General features: G+C 50.9%; 1 protein-coding gene across 1 annotated transcript; it reads left to right on the top strand.

The window, feature by feature from the left end:
• Positions 1 to 3,393: 3,393 nt before the first annotated feature.
• LOC131672031 (T-box protein 12-like) lies at positions 3,394 to 26,169 on the top strand. Its single transcript, XM_058948949.1, has 6 exons — positions 3,394 to 3,822; positions 8,808 to 9,216; positions 10,813 to 11,086; positions 17,423 to 17,584; positions 17,919 to 17,995; positions 25,242 to 26,169. Exons 1-6 carry the CDS (start codon positions 3,615 to 3,617, stop codon positions 25,630 to 25,632), a joined length of 1,521 nt encoding a protein of 506 aa, XP_058804932.1. The 5' UTR covers positions 3,394 to 3,614; the 3' UTR covers positions 25,633 to 26,169.

The raw sequence follows: 26,169 nt of genomic DNA, 5'->3' as shown, positions 1-26,169 counted from the left end.
TCTCCCCTTAGCACTGTATATCAACGAAAACGAGTCAACTATACAAGTAATTCTCATCTCTCTCTCCCTGGTGTCAACCGCATCACCAGCCGCATAGGGTTTGTTCATCGACCGCGACTTTGGCCAACAGATATATACCTGAGATATATCTAGCAAAACGATGGGGAAAGAATGAGAGAGAAAATGTTTTATAGGTTCCAACCATAGGAACCTCCGAGAAAAGAAAGTCAAGTGATGCGGTCGGGAGAGAAATTAGTATAATAAAAGCAAAGCTGCTGCTGCTGCTGCTGCCGCCGTACACGCGGCCCGACGTAAATCTCGGCAACAACGAGGGTCGCGTCGTTCTCGTTGTTATTTGATCGATCGAGATATATACACTTACTAACGGTCCTTATATTGCATGGGTGGCTCCCGGACAATTTGATGTCACTTAGCGATAATCGCAGGTTTAGTCGTTCGTAGATATAGTGCGGCTTTGGCCTTTAGGACATTGAAATACATCGTCACCCGCGAGCTTACTATTTTAGCTCTTCTTACGTGAAACCTATTGTTTTCTTCTATCGCGGAAAAATTATGCATACATGTGCATTGTAAATGTTAAAAAACGAATATATGCATAGGCACATGCTTAAGACGATCCTGAGACGAGGAAAGCCGAAGTTACTGGAAAGGCTAATCGTGCGTTCGAGAGTAAAATACTTTATAGCCAGGCTGTATTTGGGAGGATTCGGGAGAATAAAAGAGCGCGGGTGGCATCGATCGGGAGCCGCGCGCAGCAAATAGAGTCATAATAAAATGATGTGGCCGCGCGCGAGAAGCCAACCATTTTCGGGATGGTCGTCGCCGCGCCAGTACGTAGACGCGCGCACAAAGGCGACGCTGAATAAATTACCAAAGCCGAGATGAGTCAGAACCACACATTCTACGAGGAATGTCGCCCGCTGTGAATTTTTTAACACTTCCAACCTTGATGCCAGCGGATGCGGAGCTCTCCTCGTCGGCCGAAACGAGGAGTTCGCGATATCGTGGTCGTAGCAGCGACGGTGACGACGATCTTACGAAATCGACCGCGGCCAATGATTTTCCGGCGCGGCGAAATCATTCGGGCCGACAGTCGATGATCCCTGCTGGTGAATCGGCGGAGTAGCACAGACGGCGAGAGGACATCAGCGGCAGCAGGGGGAACGCGCTGCTGACCCAAACGGGCCGGTCTGCTCAAAGGGGCACCGAGTCTTTTCGGAAAGGCGGATTATTCACGCTGCTGTGTGCCTTGCGGGCGCTGCGGCATTGCAATATTTAGGTTTTTGAGGCAGACCATTTTAACGTGCAGTGCCTCCTGCAGTGGAGAAAAGAAAGTTCTCTTTGGCCAAATCCAATTAGGCCTCTTGTCTCTCTCGGTTCGCCTCGACTTTGTGACACGGTAATCTACTTCGGGAGTCTCAGTTTTACGCCGAGTCATTGCCAAAACCCTACTGTGGAGCTCTGACAAATGATCCCTCGCGCTCAATTGAGCTGACTAGATTTTGAACGCCTTGTTGCCTAAGTGATTGTAAGACGTTTTCAGCCCTTTGTACTCAATCATTCTTTTTCGTCTAATAATTATTACGTTTACTATGTTTCACTTGGATTTGAATAATAAGTCTGTTGTCTGATAAGTTGTGCCAACATTTATTTCTGGCATATTCTTGCACGTACGTAACATGTACGTCTGATTTCCAAGTTGACACGTGTTTTGCGGTGATAATTATTCATACATAACTTCTTTAGTGAAAAGGATTTTATACTCGTGTATACGTTCAATAAATAAACAAATAGATATATACGTCAAGCTATATTCTGTATGTTTGTTGAAATCAATGAAAAAAGCCAATTCGGTAAACAGATGTTTCTATGTCTAAACGTCCTAAATTTTCAACGGTTGTAAACCCTGCGGATCCCTTAATAATCCGTTGCATAAATTCACATTATGTAACTAAATTACGCGGATACGTAACTTGAAAAGAGAAATTCCAAGTTCCGTAATAAAATTAGAAAAACGTGTTCCCTTCTCGGTGAAACGCAGATCAGTTATTCAGCTCGGAAAATAAAATTTCTCATAATGCTGTTAATCGCGAGCGCGACAATCTGCCTCAATTCAATGATGTACTTTTCATTGTATTCGTTGTACGAAAATACTCGCAGTAAGCCGATTTTCAAATGGGTTTGTTTCGCAGTGGAAAAATGTCTCCAACGACAAGCACGAACAAAGAAGAAGTAAGAAAAAAACAGCCCCGTGAAAACTCTGGCGGCACGTCCGTAAGTCGAGCGTGAAAAAAAAGGCAGAGACAAGGTTCAATCTATCTGGCGTCTCCCTACCTCGAGCTACCGTAACCCTCGCGCCAACTCGCTGCCGCTGGCGCGTCACATTCCCCCGTCGAAGTGTCGAGACGTATCCGTCAGCCGGAGCGAGATCCGTAACCACCCGATTACACCAGCCAGCCTCTCTCCGGCTATATAGGCCTTTATTAGCAGCGGCGCGGGCAGACCTCCCCTATACCGCGCCCGTCCCTCCCTACGCCACTCTCGCACACCCTCTTTGTGCTCTGCCACTGCTCGATCTCGCCATTGGCCTTACGTATTTATGGACATAGCTATATATATACATATATGTCTTTTATCTTTTCAATCGACCAGCTTCTACTGTCGTTTCCGCCACAAATGATTTCTGCTTTCTTCGGTCTTGTATCGACGCTTCTCGTGCGTCCCTCGCCGACGAATAATTGCTCTGCGCATGATATCAGTTATTAAACGTAACTATACATCAGCGACCTCCAGAACGTTAATAAATGAAAAGGCGTACGCGCGCATAAAAGAAACGCATATAAAGCGGCGGCCGTCGGAACCGAGGCCGAGACCTGAAAAAGCGACTTCGTATAATTTCTCAACGACGCTCGCGCATAATAATGCACATTTATCAAACTCTCGCCCGTAATTCAGCGTAGCAATTTTGGTACACTCGAAAGAACTAAAAAAAAAAACATCTTTCGTCATTTCCAATTCACTCTCTCATTACCCAAGCCATCCCCGCAGCTCGTTGGCCCCTTTTCTCTCTCTCTCTCCGCCTCTCTCCGTATCAACATCGTCGTCCCTCTCTCCGCGCACGCTACTAGTCGATCGATCTTTTCTCTCTCTCTCTCTCTCTCTCTCTCTCTTTCTCTCGCTCTCACCGCTCAGCGTCATTTCCCCAACAGCGTCGAGGGAAGAAGGAAGGGCGGAGCTTGGCGCTGCGCGTCCAATCGTCAGTGTCCCGCCTCGAGGCGGCTGCGCGCGCAGCTCGTCGAGGAGAGAGGGAGTTACCCCGCTCTCGTGGGAGGATGAGGAGTAGGAGGCCCAGTGGAGTTCGGGAAGCCGCGCGGCGCAGACGCGTTTTCTCTTTCTCTCTCGCTCTTTCTTTCTCTCTCTCTTTCTCTCTCTCTCTCTCCTTTCCTCGCCGCTTCTGCTTTTCTCTCAGCGAAAACGAAACAGCAGCGCGATTCTCTTTTCGGCGTGAATCGTCGCCGAAAGTACGAGGAGAGTGCGCGTGGTGTGCCGAGAACATTTGGCTCGCGCGAGGCAGGATAGGAAGCACGGTAGCAATGCCGACCAAGGGTGAAAGGGGCAACAAGGTCACGGATTTCAGCATCGCGGCCATCATGGCGCCGAGGGATCCGTCCTTTGGCTCTTATCACTTGGTCACGGCCACGAGCAATGCTGCCTCCACCGCAGCTAGCACGCCGCTGGAATGTGCTGCTAGCAAAGGATCCTATGGACCGGCCGCCGGTAGTCCCACGCACCTTGACCACCGTGAGTCTCCTATTCTCTCTACGTGTACGTTGTCGCGAAGCTTGCCGAGATCGCCACTTTTTATTCCCTCCCGGGACTTCTTCCGCTTCTCTCCCGGGACCCGGAACCCACGGCACCACAATGCGCCTGGCTTTTCATCGCGAAGAATTGCGCCCCGATCGTATTGTGCTGCTCACATTTTTGGGCCAAGTTTGCTGCCTTCGGGAAATTCCAGTGAGATATTTGTGCGATTCTGGGCGAGAAGCGGAGTTGCCAGACAGTGACGCGAGTTTGAATGCCACTTGGAATTTACTCAGTTGTTACATTGTGTGGGATTGTTTGACTATCTAGCGCTCTTCTCTCCAGTGACAATTTATCTAATCGACTTGATCATTCGGTAGCTGCTCATTCATGCGTTGATGATCAGCTAGTCGAACCGTTTGCTGCCGGGCGAACCTACTAGACTGGATCGTAAACGTTCATCTAAATAATCATTTTCAAATGCTTCGTACCCCTACCCCGCGGTTTTCCATGTTTTTCAATTCACTCTTCGCGTCAATTAAATTATCATTCTCCAAAGTGATTCTCTAAAGCGCAGTTAAATCTTTTGATAGCCAATTATCCATAGAACCTTTTGCAAGGAGTAGAATTAACGATTTCCAGTATTCAGAAGGATGTGCAATAAACATACCATAATTCATGAAAACTTCGCTATGTCTGGTTAGAGTTGTAAACAGCAATAATTTACGGGCTTCGGTGCGAAATCATATCGTCATGACAGCAGCCGCGTAGCGCTTGGATTTAGCCGACGGCATAACGGTTAGCCATATTGTGCGCGCGCGAGAGAGATGCAACACCCAGTTTGAGTGTAAACGGTTATCGTACTGTTGCACCAATAATAACGATGGTTTTAGCGAGACCTCGTACGTTTGGAGTGTTAATCGTTGAACGATCCGCGCTGAGTCCATCGTTCCAAGAGCAATACCTCGATGACTGGGGAGTCAAACGGAATTGACCACTGGAGAGTCGCTCGTAATTCTAGATCGAAATTGAGCGTATCCAACGCGACGACAAAAAGAAGGTAAAAATCAAGTGACAAAGGGCCAAAGCGTGTAAGCACAGGCGTACGCCCCCTCACACTCGGTTGTATAGCGAAGCGATGCAAAGCGCACGGTCAAAACAATATGCATCCCGAGTTTCGTACCAAGAAAAAGCCCCCAATAGACGAGGAGAACAAGAGCCTCAGGTTGGACAACTTTTTCCAGCGAACTGTCAAAATAGCCGGGGGCAACATTACACAATGCGCGCGCGCGTGTGTGTGGAGATCGAGACATGAAGACGAGACAGAGAGAAAAGAACGGAACCTGTGGGTAACAAATTGCAGGTCCCGGCGACAGTCGGTCCTCCCGCTGGTGACAGGATATTCTGGGTGGTCGCTCACTCACTCTCTCTCTCTCTCTCTCACTCGCAGCTCGTATTTCTTGTCGAATCGGAAACGAGAGCGTGCTGCGACGACGACTCGCATGTGAGGAACGCGGCGCGCGGGACCACCCTTACACGACGGCGATCGCGCCGCTGCTTTTAATTGGCGGACTTTCGAGCGGCGGTGCACTTTCCGGAGGCGAGTTGCGGCAGCGCGCGCGATCGTAAATAAAGCAACAGCTCCCAGCTATTTACATAGAAGGATGCGAAGAGGCAAAAACTGGCCGGAGCCGCTGAAAAGCTTTATCGCCCGGAAACAATGGGGCAATATTGCCGTAGCTGCAGCGGCAGCAGGAATGAAGCCATTACCGGCTTACGACAGATAATCGGCTGTGTAACGTTTTATTGATTCTCTCTCTTTCTCTCTCTTTCGTGCGCGCGCTCGGTTCGTCTGGCGCCGCCACCGCGATTTACCTGTGCTGTTTAACGGCAGCGCCATCGTGGAAGGAGGTCCTTATGTTTTCTCTTCGAGGCTCTTTGGACCACACAACGCCGCAGTTTTTTCTCCATTTCTCGCTGTCCGATGTATCTTTTTTCTTTTGTTTTCCTCGAGTCGACCAACCGTTAAGCGGAGACAATAAACACAGAAGAACGCGCGGAGCTCTCAATCAATAAACGACGTCCATTAGAGCGCATCTCTTTCCTCGGTCCCTCGCGCGCGCGCGAAAATAACCGGGCAACGCGGGACTTTCATCGTCGATCGAAAGGTGGTGCGCACCGAGCGACTCGATTAGAGAGCGCGAGCTCTTTTTCGCGCGCGCGCGCACGCACCACTGCGAGCGGTATTATTAGCAGCCGACGCGCCTTTTTCTCGCAGATGCGCGAGCATTATATCGACGGGTGCATCTGCACCTTCGTGCCAAACCGTTGCGCATGCATCTGGGCGAAGGTTCCGTACGGTCGCTCGCGAGCAGGCGTTCTTCGCGCGATGCCGGGTTAATCGAGTCTTATTTGCAGGCTTCCCGTAGCACCTCGCATCGAGCGATATCGAGAGCTATTTTGAAATCCACCCCGAAAAACGACGTTCCGAGAATGTAATTTCGCATTGGAATGCCCAACGCGCCTGCTTCGGCAGAAAGAATAATTCGAAATCGCGCAAATAGCTTCATTCGCTCGGCGCGGTCGCTATTGCTGCTACTGCTCTCCGTCGACATTCTATAATTAACTCGCGCGGGCATTATACGCGTGACGCTCCCGCACCAAAAACGTGCTTCGCTGAGCTTCCGGCCAATCGGCTGCGGATCGGCACGTTCGTTATTTTTCCTTTATATCCAGCTCATTGATTGCCAATCTACTTCTAAAACTTTCATCGTACACGAGGCACGTATCAATTTATGCAGGTCGCCTCGCAAAAACAAACGCAAGGAGCAGAACGAAAGCACGCGCTCGCACTCGCATACCACACCATACGGCAAATTGAAATATTATTGCCGAGGTCGGATTCCTTTTTTTCCTCTCGCCCTCTCGTGATTGTACAGATCGCAGCGTTCCTCGGTTATTAATACGGGCGATCAATCGCTCTCCCGATTTTCCTTCTCGCGCAGGATATACTCGACGAGGCGTCTTGCCGCCGCCACTCCCGCGAAGGAGATAATACAAATTGGTTACAATGTGCGAGGCTACCGCTTCGCAAGAGACAGATGGCGAAATTAATCTTGGCGCTAAAAAGTGTATAAAACGCAGGTGCGAGAGCGCGAGGTCTAGCGGCTTTAATTGAGAAGTAGCAGCTACGTACATTTTTATAAGTAATACTTGCGCGCGGATTATTAAGAGCGCATAGGCGCACAATGCCGCACAGCAGCACAGCAGCGCCGGTATAATTGCGATATGCTTGCATACCTATACAGTTTGCGCTCTTCAATTTATGCACTGCGCGCTCTGTAATCACACCTCAACGCGGCCAACTTCCCCCCTTTTATCTCTCTCGCTCTCCTTTGATCGTCGTGTCTTTTATTGCCGCATTTCAAACGCAACAATTACAACGATAATTCCTTTTTCCGCTGATAGGCTCGCGCGAGAGTGAGAAAAGATCGGGGCTGAGAATCGACGCGGTGAACGAAAAACAAAAAAAAAAATAAAACGGAGACGAGAGGTGCAGGCGTTCCGCGCGGACGATAGCCTGCGCAGCACACGCGTATCGCGTTACGCGCGCGAGGTGTCGCGAGATAAATCGCTGCCGATCGATAAGTCGTCGCGCGACATTGTATGTACAGTACGCGGAGACAAAAAATACAGCTTTATTTGCGTTGCAACGTATGTTTATCGGTGCGAGGGCGCCCGGCTGTTGTTGCTGCCACCGTTAAGATGACGTCGCGCAATGTACTATAAGCTACCTAGACTTTTCCGGTTTTCGTCACGGCCATCAAAATACGACGAAATATCGACTAACCGTTAATTCAACGATTTCGAAAGTACAGACTATGCGAATAGGTAGTAGTTCCAAGCAAAGATGCAATCAGTCAATTATAGACGATGCTGCGATCGTCATAAGACATTAAAACGTACAGAGGCGCTACGGGATAATATAGCCGATTGTTCAGCCGCAGCGCGGCTTGAAATAATTTTCCCATCGCACATACGTATTTATGTTGAATCAGCACGTTCACTCGCGCTCGAGGAGAATCGCGCGCGTCTAGACGCCACCGCGTTCAATTATTAGCGCGTAACTGGCATATTCTTCAATATTTCAACGACGCCAGGGACGTTTTCCTCGTCACAACATAACATTAAGAATTCCGCATTGCAGCGCAGACAATAAAATGCAATATAGCGCCGATGACAAATCTCATCTCACAAAGTTACAACACTGCTGATTAATTAATCGATCTCTCTTTCTCTCTCAATTTCGCGACGTAGTTCTAATTAAACCGAGACAAATTCCGCGCTCGCGCTATGTTTAGCGTATGTTTAGCGCTAATTGCCAGCAGCGATCGTTATCAAAATTGGATGCCCTGCCGCAGTCGCATAACGCTGCGCTCGGCCGCTTTCTCTCCCCCGGTTCATATTTACGAACGGCGGCACTGCCGTCCGCTCCAGAACTTTTTCCATCGATTTTTCCATTAGACCAATGAAAAAAAATTTTCACTCTTCATTGCTAGCGTCGGCTCGGCGCGTCTCCAATTCAACCGTGATTAATTGCCGCTCGACAGGTTCTAAGTTGCGCGATAACAAACAATCAACACTCCATTTGTGTACGTTACGTCTGTATGCATGTATATTGGACGCACGCGCGCCGCGCAAAGGCAATTATCATTGTATAAAGAGCCGATACCATTAGCGCGCGCGCGCACACGCGCACACGCGCACACACGCCGACGATGAATTATGCACGGAGCTAATTATTTGTCTGACGCTGGTATAGAAGCAACATGAGTAGCTCGTGCAATGCGAGGGAAAAAAATAAGAACAACTCGCGCCTGCAAGGTAGATGTAAGCGTTATATTAATCAATTTATAAGTGGAGCGTTACGTAAGATACTGTCGTCGAAGAATCGGCCTCATTTGTCGGCGCTTGTTTATTGGCAGGATTGCGCACGTCGCCGTTGAACATCGTGGCGACAGCGACAGTGGTGACGGACATCGAGGACAACGAGAGCGAGCCTGGCGCAGGCATCGACGTGGAGAGTGTAGCGACCGACAAGTCGATCGACGACGACGAAGAAGTCGACGTCGACGTGGAGGAGTGCAGCAGCGTGGACGAGAATCCGGTGAGCGTCAGTTCCGACAACGGCGAGCCGCCTGTCAATCGCCTCAAGAGGAGGCGATTCGATCAGAGCGCCGACGAGCAGCCGAAGAAAAAGCGACGCGGACCACCTCCGCCACCTCTGTGCAATTCGGAGGAGCTGAGAGACGTGGAGTGCCACCTGGAGACCAAGGAGCTGTGGGATAAATTCAATGACTTGCACACCGAGATGATCATCACCAAGTCCGGCAGGTGAGCGATAGGCGCGCGAACGTCGACACGCCCACGCGACGCCCTCGATTTATAGCCCGTGCTGATGCGCGCCCGCGCCCCCCGTCAGAGCCGCGCTCGGCCTCGCGCTTCGCGAGCCGCCGAGGCGAATGTTTTCCGGGCCCTCGCGACTCCTCGCGGCACCCCAGCGCCAGCGCACTACCGTACGGGCGCTCGGCGAAAGCCAATGAGCCGGTGTGTTGTCGTCGCCGGTCGACGGGGGGCCCGCCGCTCGTCTCTGGTTCCTCGGCACCGCGGCGCCCTTCTCTCTTTCCCACGATTGCAGCCTCACTTTTGGCCGGCTATCGCTACTCGCGGGCGTCGCGGCGCGGCTGCCGAGGCTGTCGCGCTCGAGCCCAACGCGGAGCACGTTTGCTCCACGCGCAAGCGGCTTGCATGCGTGGCTCGAGCTAAGGCAATTACGCGCCGGCGCGCCGGCATAGTTACGGCAGTGACACAAACGCACCTGGCTCTCGGCGATGTATACTTAGCTTGACGAGTCGTTAAGCTGCGAGCAAACACAGCCGGGCCGAAGCGAGCTCCCGGTACGTACTGTTTTTCGTGCGCGCCAGCGTCTGATTGATGAACCCGCTGAAAATTGACGCCCGATAAGCTAAGTACGCCGTCGCGTGGAAGATTTTTCGTCGGCGAAGCACTGAACGACGCACAGCGCTCGCGCGATTGAGGCTCTCCTTTCTTTTTCTTTTTCTTTTTCTTTTTTGTTTTGTATCGATACAGCGCGATTGCGTCAACGTTGCAAACATAACGACACGTGACCCGAAAACGCACACACTCAGGCGCAGAGCTCGCTCACGCGGGCTCATCCCAGAACAGCACGGCGATGAATCCGCAGAGTTGCGTGGCGAGAAAGGTCTGGTAGTGATGGTAGTCCTTGGCCAGCGCGGCCACGCAGCCGTGAGCGAAGAAGAATATCAGCAAAGCCACGAGTTTGCGCAATAGGCAACCCTTGTCGCGGTTGCGACGACGTCTGCGCGACTGCACTCTCCGCGTGATCGCCTCGACGATCTGCCGCTCCTCGTCCGTGAGAATCGGACTGGGCGGTCGCGCGAGCTCGCGACAGTCCGTCTGGGTTTTCCGCGAGAACAGGGCGAAGTCGTGGTTGTAGTAGACGTTGTGACTGACGATATTTTGCTCGTGATATTCCGGTACGATTTCGGCCCTCGGACGGACTGCGGCTTGCTGGCGCTGCGCCCGACGGTTGCGAGGGTTGCACTTGCCGGGGCACAGGCGCGGCAAGCCGTCGCACGGCCGGCCCTGCTGCATCGTCGTCTGCCGTCGTCGCGATAACCTCCGAACCAGTGTCTGCGAAACAAACAAGCACGCCTTACGTTAACCCGAGCTCCCCTTGTGCGAGAGGCGCCGGCGCGCGCGACGCCTCTATTACTTGTCAAATAATTTAACATAATGCGGAATCGGGCGCGAAATTAACTGCTCATGGCTGGTCGAACCCTAAAAAGCACTAGGAATTTATCCGACTTGAATGCAGGCACAGGTGGCAACGTCAGCCTTTACGCGCGAATAACTTGGGCAACGTGTTTTTTTGTTTGACAAAAACAGACGGATGTTCCCGACGTGCCGAGTGTCATTCAGTGGACTGAAGAGCGATCACGAGTACGCAGTTCTGATGGACATCGTGCCAGTGGACAACAAACGCTATCGTTACGCTTATCACAAGAGTTCGTGGCTGGTCGCTGGCAAGGCGGATCCGCCAGCACCGGCCAGGTTATACGTCCATCCCGACTCGCCGTTCAAGGGCGAACAACTGAGGAAGCAGGTCGTTTCGTTCGAGAAGGTTAAACTGACGAACAATGAGATGGACAAGCAGGGACAGGTAGGTGATGCTTCTTCGCTAGATCCTAGATACGCTGATCGGTTGTTGCGGGCTTGGCTTAAAAATTTGGTATTAGCTGATGGGCCACGGGCACCGAAAGATGCGTTGGGTGCCACCTGTTATGCTCGCGCGAGATTGGACTGAGATCTATACACTCGAGCACTTAAGGCATTTCCAATGTTGCTGAGTCAGGCACCCGGCCGGCGCGCCGCGGTATTACCGTTTTTCCTTTCGTTTCTATATCTCTCGGCCGATGTACAGCCGTTTCTCCCCGGCGGACGCATCGCTCGTAACGTTGAGCTTTGCGTCTTCAAAGACGCTACACGGCGGCCCGACAATGGACTTGTCTTCTTGTTGTCGTCGTCCGTAGTAGAGTACAAACGTCTCGATTGGCAACGGATCGTTATTAGTCACAATGCAGTGCCACGCGCGCGCTCGACCTTTGTACTCGTACAAACGATCGCAGCCTCCGTGGGAGTTGAACAAGACACCAGCCAAAGTCGGCAGGATGTCGTACGACTTTCCGTGCCGTCGGCGCGTCTGCCGCGTCGGCAGATCGCCGAGATCTTTGACTCTGCAACCCCCTTGCGAGTACAGTCGCGAGTCGTTAACCTTGTACCCATGAGCGGCACTGGGTGACAAGGGCTTAAGGGCAAGTCGTCGGCGGCACGCGCCACGGCAAAAAAGTATCCGACGGCAGGATTGCTGCTTAATTAGCGAAAAATCACTATAGGTGGCGCGGATCCAAGGCTGCTCGCCGAGAAAGATTCTCGCTCGCTCGCGCCGCGGGCGATCGGCACGCGTACCGAAGGCCAAACACACGCTGACCGAGTCAATCGCGATTTTTCACGCGCGCCACCGAGGTCAAACATCCATCTAAAACAAAGCGCCGAAGCATAGATTTAGGTCTGTTCGTTGTGTAAATATGGGCCTAGCGGAGATTATTTCGATGATAAAACGATTTTTTCTTTATTCCGGAAGTTTCCAGTAATAATTTAACGACGTACACACGCCCCCTGATACCTTTTACGACTTTATACTAGAGCGGTGGCAGTATGTATGTGCCCTTTGTCATGATGACCGCGTGGCCAAGCAACACGCCACGGGTTGTCATTGTAGCTGCATACCGCTTGCTACGCATATAGGTTTTTTTTTGTGTATAAATATCAGAGCTCATTTTTCTACTATTGGCACGTCTCCTTTGAACACGTGTGTGAAATCGATGAAGCGAGGGTGAGGCGGGCGGGGGGGGGGACGCAACCGTATTACGCATACGTGTATTCATGTTTGTAGACGTGAGGCGCGATAACGCTCCAGAGACAGACAGACAGACAGAGAGAGATAGAGAGAGCGAAAGAGAGGGGGACCTAGCTTTTTCTGTTCAACGTGTAGGTGTGCTCGTAAAATCGTTTCTAGTCACTGACAAATTCCAGGATGTGTGCCTATTGAAATTTTAAACACTAGAAACGAAAGTCAAAATTAGCGATTGTTTGCCGTATCTCGTAAGTTTCGAAGAACATTTCAGAAAATATAGGCGATCACAAAACATCGATCGACTTTCAGACGAGTACCTGATTTATACATGCGCGAGAGTAGACGGGTTAAAAAAAATGAATCGTTTTCAATAAAAAGGCCAACGACGAATGAAAGAACAAATTGGCTATTGATGGACAATTTGAAGGGGAGCCCTCTGCTTTGGAACGTAGGCCTAGACATCGATCGTGCACACGCAGACATTCCGGGAACGATTGCACGCGGATTTCCGCAAAAGACCATATTTCGGTGGGAAAAAAACAACCGTTATTACAAAACTAATTTACGCGAAAAGAAGGAAGAGAAAAACGATAGGCGCATAAGGCTGTAGGAGGAGCGTTGAAACGCGATATATAATCGGCTTATAAAAATCGACGTATAGGCAAAAACAGCGAATAGCCATTAAGTGATGAGCCGTAATTTTTCCCGAAAAAAAAGACAAAAATGGTATCCTCGAAAAATCGTCGAAGAGGCGAGAGAGCCAAGGCGTGAAAGAGTGGGGAGTTCCGGTTAGCGCGAAGAGAGAACGAGAACTTGGCATTCCTTATGGCTCGCTACGCTTGTGCTGCGGCTGCTGGCCACTATTTCATCGTTTCGTACGGGAGAGGCGATATTATGAAGAGACCCCCGTCGCGGCTACCTATAGGCGCGATTACGGTGGTCCCTGAAAGAGGTGCGACGTCGAGAGCGTATATACTCGCGCTCCGACGTGATATCAATTATAAGTGCCTCTGGTGCACCCGTGGCGCGTTGACGCGTCCTCTGGAATTTCACCGATGCTTATCTCGCTCGCCCCTTCCTTTCCTCTTTCTCGCCGGTGCAGTGTTGTCGACTTTTATGATTGCAACGCGCGGCTTTCCGCTGGTTTCGCGATTATCGGAAAAATCGTAAGCGCGTGTAACGTGAGATTTCGATGGCGCCTTCGCGCCAAGCGATAGGATTGTCGCTCCCCGTAAGCTTTCGGTTTTAATTGTTTCGTGCGCCTACTGCCCCGAGGCGAATCACTCCGACCGCGCGGTGCAGTAATCTCGCACATCCTCCGACAAGCGGAAAGGAGAAACGGAGCGTTCGTCGTCGCTCCAACGCTGCTACGATTATCGTCGTGTATTTATAAGCAGCAACGCGGCGCGAGGCGTAAAAAAACAAGGTGCGAGAATAGGATATATCATCGCCCGGCTGGCGCAGTCAGAACCGGGTCTTTCGTAATACGCTCTTCGTGCAGGCAGCGCCGGTTCCTTCCGTTTCACGCTCGCGCGAACGCATTACGCGCGTCGCGTTACGCCGCGGATCTTTAACTTTCTCAGCGCAGAGCTGTGTTCTCTCGACGCTCTCCCGCGCACCGATTCCAAATCGATCGACGCGCGCACGTGCCGACCTGACGTAATGATAATTAGCGCAAACGAATTTCGAAAAAGAAGTAAGAGGAGGCGTAGAGAAGAGGAGGTCAACGTAATAAATTATTGTCGCAAACGAAAGAGAGAGAGAGAGAGAGAGAGAGAGAGAGAGAGGGAGAGGCAGAGTAGGCATAAATTTGTTCGACATCCATTTCCGGGCACCACGTCGTTAAGGTATCTTTATTAGACACTCTCATCGCTCGACGCAACGGAAATTCGAAAAAGAGTCGGAGCGTTAGCGCGCGCGCGTATATACATGCCACTCCTATATTGTGTTATAAGCACTTGGCGCTTTCAGCGACGAGTGATAAGTGTCCGAGCCTCTTCTTTTTCTCCTCTTCCTTCTTCAAAATTTCTCGGAGAGGATTAAAATAGAGTGCCAGTGTTCGGAGGACAAGTATTCGTTTCCTTCTTTTCGTATAAATATTTAACGTATACGCAGCCCGTAAATACAACGCGCCTCGTTAATCGGGATATATTTTATTATACGAGCTGCTAAAACTCGAATTTCGCCGATGAAGTTTCGACTAAATGCTGTGCGCGATTTCAAAACAAAATGAAAAAGAAAAGGCAGCCATGGAATTTATTCGGTTTTCTCTCTCTCTGCGTTCACGGCTCAGTCGCTAATCCGCACGTACGAAGAGAGAGAGGGAGAGAGAGAGAGAGAGACGCGTCGTGCGATATTAGAAAATTATGCAGATGACGCGAGGCTGCAAGCAAACAGGCAGGCGTAAGGTTATACCTGTCGATAAATAATCGGCGCGCGTTTATACGCTGAATTATTGGCTCTTTATTATTGGTTTTTGTCGCCGGACACGCCACGTAACTGTGAGCCGCTACATAAATTCGTTGGCAAACAGTTTGCAGCGAGAGAAAGAATTCATTGATGCGTCAATGGCCATAAATTTGCAAGCTATCATCGCGATCTCTGCTTGTATACATACACAGCTATCGGTGGTGTGGTCCCTGCTCTGCCAGTCTTCGATTTCCATACTCACTTGGCTCAATTAGCGTCCGAGCTAGCGCTGCTACACTTAGCTCATTTGCTTTTTTCCGCGCGCGAAATTCCAACGCTATTATGAGAGAGAGAAAGAGAGAGCCGCGAGCATGCATAAGTGCCGCTATCAACGTGTATTACATGGCTAGCGCGCTGTTTGATAAATCGCCACATGCAAATCGAGAGAGCTCGATCCGTCAGTCTATATGTGTTGAATCTCGTACACCTGACTATTAGCAAGTTTATCTTTTTTGCTCGTTGGCTCTCGGCCGCTGCCGGCTTTTATCGCGGCCACAAGTCCGTGACCGCGAGAGCGCCTCAGCAATCTGCCGATACAGTTAGAGCGAATGCCGAACAGCTTCATTGTATAATCATTGTTCCTTTCGAGCTGTACTTCATTGTGGATTTCATCAGCTCGCCTATTCTTTCATGCGTGCAATTTACTGCATATTATATTTACGAGGCATTCGAAAACGAATTTTAAAAATAGTCGAACAAGTCGATCGACAGACCTTGTGTGCGATATTTGAGCTTTTTATAGATTTTTCAATATGTTTGCTAGCTCTCGCAATGAGCTTGTAACCATAGCTCATCGCCGCAGCGCGCAGCCAACAATGCCTTTGAACAAAGAAAAAACAATTTCGCAAGCTGTCATAATACATCTCCATAGCCGGTTACATAAGCTTTCAACAGGTACTTTAGCAGAAAATAATAAATTCTAGCCAAGTTTTCTCTCTCTCTCTCTCTCTCTCTCTCTCTCTCTCTATCTCTCCCTCGCGCGATTTTCGAAACAACCGATACGGCTAAAAAAAAATCTAGAACGCGTTTTTCCCTCGATTATTAGTAAGAGCGGCGCGGCGGCATGGTTTTTTTTCGAGAAATCGCGTGAAATTACCTCTTAAAAAAACATCAGTCAAGCATCTTATCCTCGAACACGACGTAAACGCTCGTTAAGCGCATGCGAATTATCGTTAATACCATGCAAATGCGTTCGATAATCGGAGCGCTCTTGCTGGCCGTCGAGCGGCATTGAGCGCATTTTTGCTTTTTTCTTCGTCTCGCGCCATACTACGAAAAATCTCGGAGGAGTCATAGGGCGCGCAGATGCGATCCTTCGGGAAAGAATAAAAAATAATAATAATAAGCAAAAAGGGAAAATAAAGTGAAGGAAAAAGAAATGCAAATCGCGCGTATATGCACGAGTGAGTTATCTCGCGAGAGATGCCTGACAGGTTTATCAAGATCGAAGTGTAGCCGACGCACACAGAGACACACCTGGCACATAGCCTTTTTTATTTATCGCGTTGCCGCTGCTCGCACGCCGGCGCGACCGAAATAGGCGTCGATTTGACATAAAGTTGGAAACTTTATTATGTAGATTCGCGTGGCATGGGGCTTTATATATACGCGCGTAGTTCGGCGCGCTCGTTATCCTGACGTCACACCTCATTAAAACGAGCTTATTAATATCTGGCGATGTATAGGCACGAGCGCGAAAAAAGCGATGAAACAGCGTCGCGCGTGCGCGCGCGACTTGACACGCGCACGGAGAGCTGTCGAGCGCGCCGCTCGTTATTTTTCACTTCTGTCGGCTGTCCTTCGCTGTTTCTCTAATTATCGCCCCGGCGCGCATTTTCGCATTTTCGTTTTGGCTTGGGAAAGCGAGAACGTGCGCGTATTCGTTGCAGGCGTGTTCGTTTTGCCGCCAGTCGGTATAATGAAGGACTTTCGTCCGTCCGTGTGCGAGTGTGTAACTGGTCATTACGCGCCGAAGATAAGTGTAATGCTTCGTGTCCTTCGCGCGAGCGGGTAATGGTGAAGGAGAGGAAAGCGCACGCGGCGAGCGCGGCTCAACTGCGTACGTATGCGCGGTGCGCAACGTGCAGCGGTATAAAATTTTAATGCCGCGCGCGCGCTAAGGAGACACACGCGCCTATCGCTGTGCCCGTCTAATTGACTCCAGTCCCTCGATCATCTCGCTCCGGCAGGACGTTGACTTTTCCAGTGCGTAGCGCCGAGCGCGCGCGAGTCAAACGATTTCACGCGCCGATCTCGATCTTTCTCTCTCGCTCTCTCTCGCTCTCTCTCTTTCTCTCTCTCTCTCTCTCTCTCTCTATCTCTCTATCTCGCGCGCGCGCGTCGACAAATTGATTGAATATTCCAATGGGACACGCGTCGCAACGTCCGCGCTACGTTGCTGGACGTTTACGCGATAAAGTCGTCCTCTACCTCCACTTCGTTTTTTCCCGCTTCTGCGCGGGGGAAAACCTTATAACGCGAGCGCGGCGGAAGCGCGATTAACAAATGTAAATCGATCAACACGTAAGGCATGAAAAAAAAGAAAAGTACGTACGTTTGGAATTTCCGCTAACGGACTTGTCGCTTCGGCGCCTTTTTTTTCGTTTTTTGCAGATAATCCTCAACTCGATGCACCGATACCAGCCGAGGATACACTTAGTGCGGCTGCGAAGCGGCGGAAGCGCGCAAATTACCGATCTCGAGAAGGAGGAGCACAAGACCTTCATCTTCCCTGAGGCTATCTTCACTGCAGTCACCGCTTACCAAAATCAACTGGTCAGTATTACCTTCGTGCTACTTTATTAGCCAATTTTGCCGAGAAATAAATGAAACCCAATGAATTAGCACGCGAATGCAATTTACTTAATAAAATATATATCCGATGATTTTAATGCGAGGTCGCCTCGCGAGAGCGGAAAAATCAAGATATATAGCTATAACCGAATATCTCAACGAGTTAACACTTCGCGCGGTGTATGTTTATTCTCGATCTCTTCCCCCGCTCCGTTTCTCTTTCTTGCATCGGAATCCATTAAACTAACTGTGAACACGTAAAACAGCAAGAAAAATGAAGCATTAAAATATGCGATGTGTACAAATGACGTTTCAGATAACGAAGCTGAAAATCGACAGCAATCCGTTCGCCAAAGGCTTCAGAGACTCATCGCGCCTGACGGACTTTGACCGGTGAGTTACAACAACACGAAACGTTAAAACCCGAAGCTCGCGCTCGCGCGCGCGAACAACAGCCATAAAAGTTGAGGTAGCGCGCCGCTGGCCCGTTGTCCACTAAATTATGCACGATTAAATCGCATCCTTGTAAGAGGGCAGTTTGTATAACGTGCTAAACGGGCTCGCAGAGCGTATGCCCACACACCTGCCTGAAATTTCATCGGAAATGCGAGAAACGCCATAAGGCCGTGGCAGCAACGGAGGAAAGAGTTTTGTTAATTAGCGGTTAATTTGCCGATCGCGTGCTGCAGCGAATTTGTCCCGGCCGATTTTTACAAAAACCCAGGGCAGATGCGCGAGCGCGCATCGCGTCGCGGCCTACGATCTCGTGACGTTGCCGCGCGCGAGCCTTCTAATGTGAGAACAACGTATGCGCGCTCTCCCGAGAGCTTGCTGAATTATTCAGAGCTTTAATGCCGCGCGCACGCACGGGCATAAACTTTTTTCCGCATATCATTCCGTTAATTAGCCGCCGCGCTTGTAATAGAAAATGAAGTCGCTCTCTCTCTCTCTCTCTCTCTCTCTCTCTCTCTCTCTCTCTCTCTCTCGGAAACATCGCAGATCGCAATCAAGACATCATATCGCGCGCCAATCACGAGAGATAGGCCCTTTCCATTCTCTCGCACCGCTGAGAAAAAAAGTGTCAAACTGACGAAAAAAAAATAACAAAACGACGCGAGGAACGAAACTCAAGCTTTCTCGCGGCGAGCGTGCACACACGCGACGGATATATCTCACTTTGCCGGCAGAGTTTCCTTCGCGTGCAGCCAAGGCTGACGGCATAATCAATAGCGGAGAAATTTTCGGTCTTACGCGATGCTATTCCATCTCCCCCTCGGCGATATCGTCTTTCGCGCTTTCGCGGGGAAATTAATTTGGCGAGCGAGCGCTCGCGTCAATCATTCAAAAGTCTCCAAGAGGACTTTTCGACGTGTCGAGCGTATATAGACGTCTGCGCGTAGCTGCGCGCGGGACAAACCTCAAATCAACACCTGCCTCCTGCGAGCGCGCGAGCGAGGGTAAGAGCATTCTTGCCGAGTCATCGTGGCTCCACTCAGCTGTGTATGTGTGTCGACTTTTCACTTAAGGGAAAGAGCTTTGGTGTGTATGTACATATAGAGTCGAGATAGCGTCTCGTGCGAGCGCATAATTTGTCATTCCTCGCGTCGATGTGGACGTTTACACACGAGACTGGAGAGAGTAGGCAAGAGATCCTATCGAAGCATGAATATGCTTAAGGCTACTGCGAGTAAACAGTGAATTTAGCGTTCTCCTATACGTGGCAATTATTCAATGAGGCTTAATTCTTACCTGCTCCGATACCATTAATCTACTTGTTAAAATCGTAATAGAGTTCCCTTTTGCCTTTTTATTTGGGGCCGACGCTCTCTCGCAACACCAATTTTTCCTCGAAAATTTGAAAGTTGCGACATGCCTCCTACGGTGTAATCACGCGATGTATTTTCATTTTGATTGCAATCGACGCTGATAAAAATCGTCTGAGCCGGAAAAAGATTTTGATTTATTGAGCCGCGCCGCGAAATGAAATTTAAAAAGCGGTTCTCTAAAAATAATAAAGATCCGACGCAAGTAAAGCTCGCTAAGGAAACTCAGTCGATTGGCATAATCCCATAAACAATGCGGGGCGAGCCAGCGAAGGGGGAAGATACAGGTAAACTGGCAGGCTCGGCAGCAATCAAAAGAGCAAGGGGCGCAGATTAAGCCGTGTCAAAGCGCGAAACGTTTGCGGGCCTCGGCAAGAAAGTCGGGCGAGACCGTCGCAAAAAAAGAGGAGCGAGTCTCGGCCGCGCGCGTCCAAATTATCGAGCGCATTAGAGCCACGGCAGGTAATGGCTGTGTGTACGCGCATACGTGTGAGCAGCGTCGGAGGGGGGGCCACACGTCGCTAATGCGCGCGCGCACTTTCTGCACCTCTCGCGGCGGTGCGAGCTTAATGAGAGAGCGGCGTTTGGCGTTTGCATCACGCCCACTTCGCGCCGGCGCTGATAGATAGATGCGCGTTCTCTCTCTCTCTCTCTCTCTTTCTTTCTCTCTCCTTGGCTCGCTCGCCCGCTCCTTCTTTTTTTCTCGCGCTCTTTTTCGCCAACTGCTCTGCGTGCCGCCCGAGGCCTCCACCGACCAAAAACAAGAACAAGAGAGCGAGGCATTCATCTATATTAGCTTCGAGAGCTTCGCACACTGGCCTGTCATTATACCCGGTTGCCGCCGCACCTTCTCTCTCCCTTCCCCTTATATATAAGGCACTTATCCTCTTCTTCGCGCTGCTGCTGCTGCTGCTGCTGCTGCTGCCACCGCTGCTGCTGCCGCCGCCGTCGCCGCCTCGAAACTCGTCGTCGTCCTCCTCTTCGTTGTCGCTCTTCTCCTTTTCGTTTCGTAAGCCTGCCAGCGTATATATAACACCTCGCAGCAGCTTCCGTCTTTTTTCCCAAAACTCTCTCTCTCTCTCTCTCTTTCTCTCTCTGTGCGCTGTGCAATGCCCGCGATTGACATGTTAAATTTAACGACCCCCTTTCCTTCTGCGAACAATCCTATCCGTGAATATAACCATCCATTGGATTATGCATGATTTCTCATTCGCGGCCTTTGAGTTTTCCAGCTACGCGCGAAGCTTTGTAGTTGTTTTATCGCTCATTACGATTCCAAGACACTCATTTACGCGATGCGTCGCGTTATAAGTCTTCCTCCTCTTTGAAATTCAATTGTAATGCTCGACTAACCCTGCCCGACCATTCTCAATCACTTTCAATTAACCGATATACCGTTGAAGCTCCAGATAAAATCGTCTGCCAATATTCTCGCTCTTCGTGGAAATTACATCGCTCACCCGACGTAAATGCATAATTTCTCAATTGCTTTCTCTCTCTCTCTCTCTCTCTCTCTCTCTTTTTGTCGGTTGGCTCTTCAATCTCCGAAGAGCTTGCGCAGCTCACGGCTGTAATAATAAGCCGTCATTTAGTCCCTTAAAAACGAAGCAGCCGAGAGTCGTGCGCGCTTTCCCGAAAGGAAAAGAAGAAAGTCAATCGACAAATTGCGCGCACGCGCATAAACGTGTGTACATGCGAGTTGCACATACGCGAAAGACAAAAGGAGCATACACGGAGGAAGACGAGTCGTAGTGGGGATTGGTCGGCAGCCGCGCAAAATTACAGGCTTGCAGAGAGAGAGAGAGAGAGAGAGAGAGGAGCGACTCGGTCGAAAGGATATTTTCGTTGTTTTGTTGTTTTTCAACGCGCCGTGCCGAAAGGAAATGAGCGAGCAAACGCGCGCGTCACGCCACCCCGAACCTGCTAATTTCTATTCATATTTTATGGCTATTAATTTCTTTCGCTGTGCGTTACACTCCAACTCTCTCTCTCTCTCTCTCTCTCTCTCTCTCTCTCTCTCTCGCTCGCTTCCTCTCTCTCTCACCTCTTATCTCTCTTCTTCGTATGTGTGCGTATACTCGTTTTTTCGCGCTGACTTTCAGTCGACGCGTCTTTATATCTGCTCTTTTTGTTTTTATGACTTTTCAAGCTGCTCACTTAATCGGCTTTATGGGCTTTCGATCTCCGCTCCGTCCACTGACTCTTTTGTCGCTGGGACTTTGCTGGTTGATTTTTGCAATTACAGTCACCGATTATTTTTCCAGCGAATTGGTGGAATATTCGTCCTTTATTCGCAATGAGAGCTTGGTGTGGGACTATTCGCCCGACGACCGATGCCATTTGGCACGTGCACGTGAGCGAATCGATACTCGAGATTGCAATAAATCTTGCAAATTCCAGAGCAGAATTTAACTTGCAATTTATTTTAAAGCTGCCGCGCGCAACTCGTTACAGGCGTAGATAATTATCAGTACTTATTGAAATAACTCCTCTGCCAGGCATAGTTTCAATAATGTTCAAAGCCTTTTCCATCTATAGCGCGGCTTTTAAAAATAATAAGATAAGGCCTGTATACATATCTGCGCCGCGCTCCGTTCTTAACAGCCGCACTCCAGAAAAATGCCAACACTCTCTCACTTACGCGCGTTTAATACGCACTTTAGCTCTCAAAGAGGAAACAATAACCCGTGCCTTTGTCGGCTCTCGGCTCGGCTCGAACGGAAAAAAAAGGATTGCATCGCATAAAGCGCGTAGCACACTTTTTCCAACCTTCTCCTGCTGTTGACCGCCGTCGCCGCCGCCGCCGCCACCGCCGCCAGGCTTAGCGACCTTGCCAATTGGAAAACGTTTTTCGCGGCGATCGCGTGATGAGGAAATCGCCGGTGCGGACGCCTTCGCGGAACCCATTCACAAATTCTCTCTCGCGTGCTGCGCCGAGCGGCAACGGGAACATTCCTTCGCCAGCGCTGAAGCTGCATATCGCCTGATGATATTCATCATCCTCATCTCCATTACGATTGCACAGCCGACAAAGCATACGCGGCCTCTTCACGCATGTCGTTCTCGCCGCATTACCGCGGAAAACGTTTCTTGCTAAGGCTATTAAAATCATTGTCTCGATTCAATTCGATTCGCTCTCCGGAAACAGAAAAAAATGAGCAGTCGAAGCAGGGTGAAAGAAAAAGAAATTGCCGAGGAGAAGGAGGAGCTGCCGAAGGGTGTAAGAAGGCTCTACGCTGCAACTTATCATTATCTGCCACTTACCTATCGCCTCCAGCGGAATCGCACGCTATTTTCTATTAATTGCCGGTTCATAAATCCGAAATTCTTCGGGGCGTGGACTTTGAACGCATCGATCATCGCATACACTCGCACGTGCGGTTATTTGTTGTCAAGCTGAAAAAAGAAAAAAGGAAAAAAAGGAAACGAGCGTTGATGGTTAAAGGTGCCGCGATCGCGTGACTACTTAGGCACCGCATCTTTTCACGAAGCTGCCCAATTTCGCGTTTATCGTCGTGGTCGTCGTGGCACACACACGCGCGCGCAAACATCGACGAGCGGCTGTTTACTGCGTGCGCGAAATTCGTTCGATACCGACAGGGATTCCGTTCGACCACTGTACGCGCGTGTGCGACACGAATCTCAGGTGTTACCGCTGCGTGCCGGCCATTAAATCAGCTGCTGTCGCACGCGGCGCGCTTAGGCTTTTATTTTCCCGTCGGCTGAAAAGAAAGTCTTTTGCAGCATAGCAGACATGTCATTAGGGCACTTAGCCTCCCTTAGCGAGTTTGGCATGCAACCGGGTCATGCGACGCGGATTTTTCGTTAGCGAGGATTAAATAGACGAGGCGGTATCGAACGCAGCGCACGAGGAACGGCGACAACCGCCGCGCTGCGGAATCGCGTGAGCGACGTTCAATTGAGTTGGGCGCGCGCAGCCGTGATATTTTCCCTCTGGCGCGTGCGCCGTCCATCCTCGCGTGGAGGCTAGAGGAGAGCAGACGAGTGCCCATGGTGAAAATGTTTGGAGCCGCGCAGCGACGTGCGGCGATCGCGTGAGACGTGCGCGTACGCGCGCGTGCGCAAGATTAGCCGGCGATTTTGTTGTCGCGGCGAGGGGAAAACTCGCGCGCGCAAGATATCTGGTGCGCGGCGCGGCGCGCGAGCAGCCTCGCGATTACCGATAATGCATCCCTGCGCAACAAATTGCAGTGCGCGTCTATCCGAGAAGCCGGACTGTTTTCCTCCGCGGCTGATACCAGTTACCGTCGACTTTCACCAAGGGCGCTTCGTCATTTCCGGAGCTGTATCTCACAGGTGCAGCGCGTGCACGCACGCAACCCGCATGTATATACGTATATATACGGTAATTTAATTCGGCTAATTTGGCGCGCGAGCGTTCCCATTCACGATGAAGCAATTTCGAGCGAGGTGGCGCGCCGCGCGCAGCGAGAGACCGCTCATGGGTGGAGCTGATGAAAGCTGCTTAAAAGAGAGCAGCATGCGTGCGCCCGCCTGGTTCAGGCCCGCGTAATTGAACGTAATCGCGAGTTTCGCCACCTTTTCCTCTCCGATGCAACCGACGCACGTCGTCGTCGACAATGGGATTCGCAAGCTTGCTACCGCGCAAAGTCGCGTCAATCTCTCGTGCACCGAGACGTGGACTGCTCCTCGGCGCGTTTCCGTCTCGCGCGGAAACAGAATTGCCGGGATTCTCTTGGATTTTCAGGCCGCGGCGAGAGCGGGAGAGAAAGAAAGAAAGAAAGGACGCGGAAGAGAGTCAGTTGCAGGTCCCGCGGCTATAACGTGCACGCCGCGGCCGAGAGAGAGAGAGAGAGAGTGAGAGAAAGATGGGCGCTCAGAGCGATAACACGCCAATTAGCTCGCGAGCGCGTTCTCCCGTGTCACGTATCGCGTGACGTGGCCGCGTATCCAGAGCCGCCGAAAACAAGCTTTTCATGAGCGTCAGCGCTCCACGCTGGCGTCTCTTGACGCGCGGCTCGAGTACGCGTATTCCATGAATATCTCTTTTTTTCGCTCTTGACTTTATGAATAGGCGACCTGGTTTCGCAAATCGCCGCTCTAGCGCTTTTCCGCGAAACAGTCTCATCATCGGAAGCCAAAGCATGCGCGCACTCGAGAAGTATGGCTTTCGTCGTGATCGTGTGTGGTCGTCAAGTGTGTGTGCGTGCGCGCGCGCGGGTGCTCCGCAATGGCAAAAAACAGTCTGAAATATTCGATCGCGACCACGAGCAAGCCGGTGATTAATCGCCGATAAAAGCCGAGAATGAGCGAGAGAGAGAGAGAGGAAATCGAGAAAGCTCGATGCAGGAAATCGTAAAAAATGATTAATGCCGGAGAATGAGGCGCGCTGGGAGGGGAGGGGGACTTTTGACGTGGTCCCTCGCGTAAAAACGCACATCAATCAATCTAATTCCAGTTAGATACGCCTGTTAGAGCTCTCGAGGCTATTCAAAAGTCAAATACGCGCCTTCGTTTCTTTCCTTGGCGCCCGTTAATGGAGCCGCGCGCAGTTTCACGACTCAGCGCGATTCGGTTAGAAGCGCAGGTACATAACGCAAGGCGTTATCGGAGCTCCTGGCCATTGTGAACGCTGCGACGTTTGAAAAACGCTCGGCTCTATCGAGAGCTAGCCAGGCGCTGGATCAGCAGCGACGGGAGCAATTTCAACTCGTAAAATATGGTAGCGCTCGGGCTCTCAATTAGCGCTCTAACGAGCGGCAGGCCTTCGCGAACCGCTCGCTCTCCTTGCGCGCCTCCGACTAACGCCCAGCGCGCCATTATTGCCGTTGCAGGGACCCGATGGAGCTGATGGAGCAGCAGCTGGTGCGCTGCGGTGTGCCGGCGGTGCGCCTGTACGAGCACCTCGGCCTCCACCCGCAGCAGGCCGCGGCCGCGGCGGCGGCGGCAGCGGCGGCGGCGGCGGCCGCCCACCCGGGCCACCCGCAGCAGCAGCAGCAGCAGCAGCAGCAGCCCTGGCCGTCGGCGGCTCTGCTGTACGCGGCGAGAGGCGCCCTCCCAGCCGCGGTGTCCGTCACCGCGACCAGCACGACCGGCTCGCCATCTGGCGGCGGTGCCGGCCACCCCTACCCGTGGCCCTGGCAACCGTTGCCCCGCTCCTCGCCGCCTCAACGATTCGTGCCCTATCCCAGTCGGCCGCACAGCGAGAGTCCGCGACTCGACTAGATGCGCCGCCGGCGTCTTTCCTACACACACCGATAAGCCAAAGATCCGATGTACGCTGCCGGGGCCAGGCTTCTGCTGCTGCTTCGACACTCTTCTCTTTTTCGTTATCCCTTACTATTATTATTTGTAAATAATGTACCACACGCCCAATGGATCTTAGTTGTTAGCTCGTCGTCGTTGTGTAATATATAGTTGATTAATTATCGATGTGCGTGAGTAAGAAGAAAGCGAGGGGGAAATAATGTTTATGTATCTTTAGGCTAACGAAAACGATGATTTTAACTTTAATGAGATAAGACAAACAAACCAACAAACCAGATGATGAGTTGTGATAGCTGTACCATACCGTCATAGTATTATTATTATATTGCGCCAATCTCCGAACGATTTCGTGAGCGCGTTAGTGAGAATGCGATGTGTATGATTGAGAGAGAAAGGGAGGCTTTCAAATTTGTATATAAATCAAAGGCGATACTTCGTCTGTCGTCACGTGTAGATTTTATGGAAAATCATTCAACTCTGCGTGTAGCGTCAGGG

Source organism: Phymastichus coffea, unplaced genomic scaffold, assembly GCF_024137745.1.
Source record: "Phymastichus coffea isolate CEN01 unplaced genomic scaffold, Cenicafe_Pcof_1.1 PCOF00141, whole genome shotgun sequence".
Classification (NCBI taxonomy): Eukaryota; Metazoa; Arthropoda; class Insecta; order Hymenoptera; family Eulophidae; genus Phymastichus; species Phymastichus coffea.
This window is presented reverse-complemented; position numbering and strand designations above follow the sequence as displayed.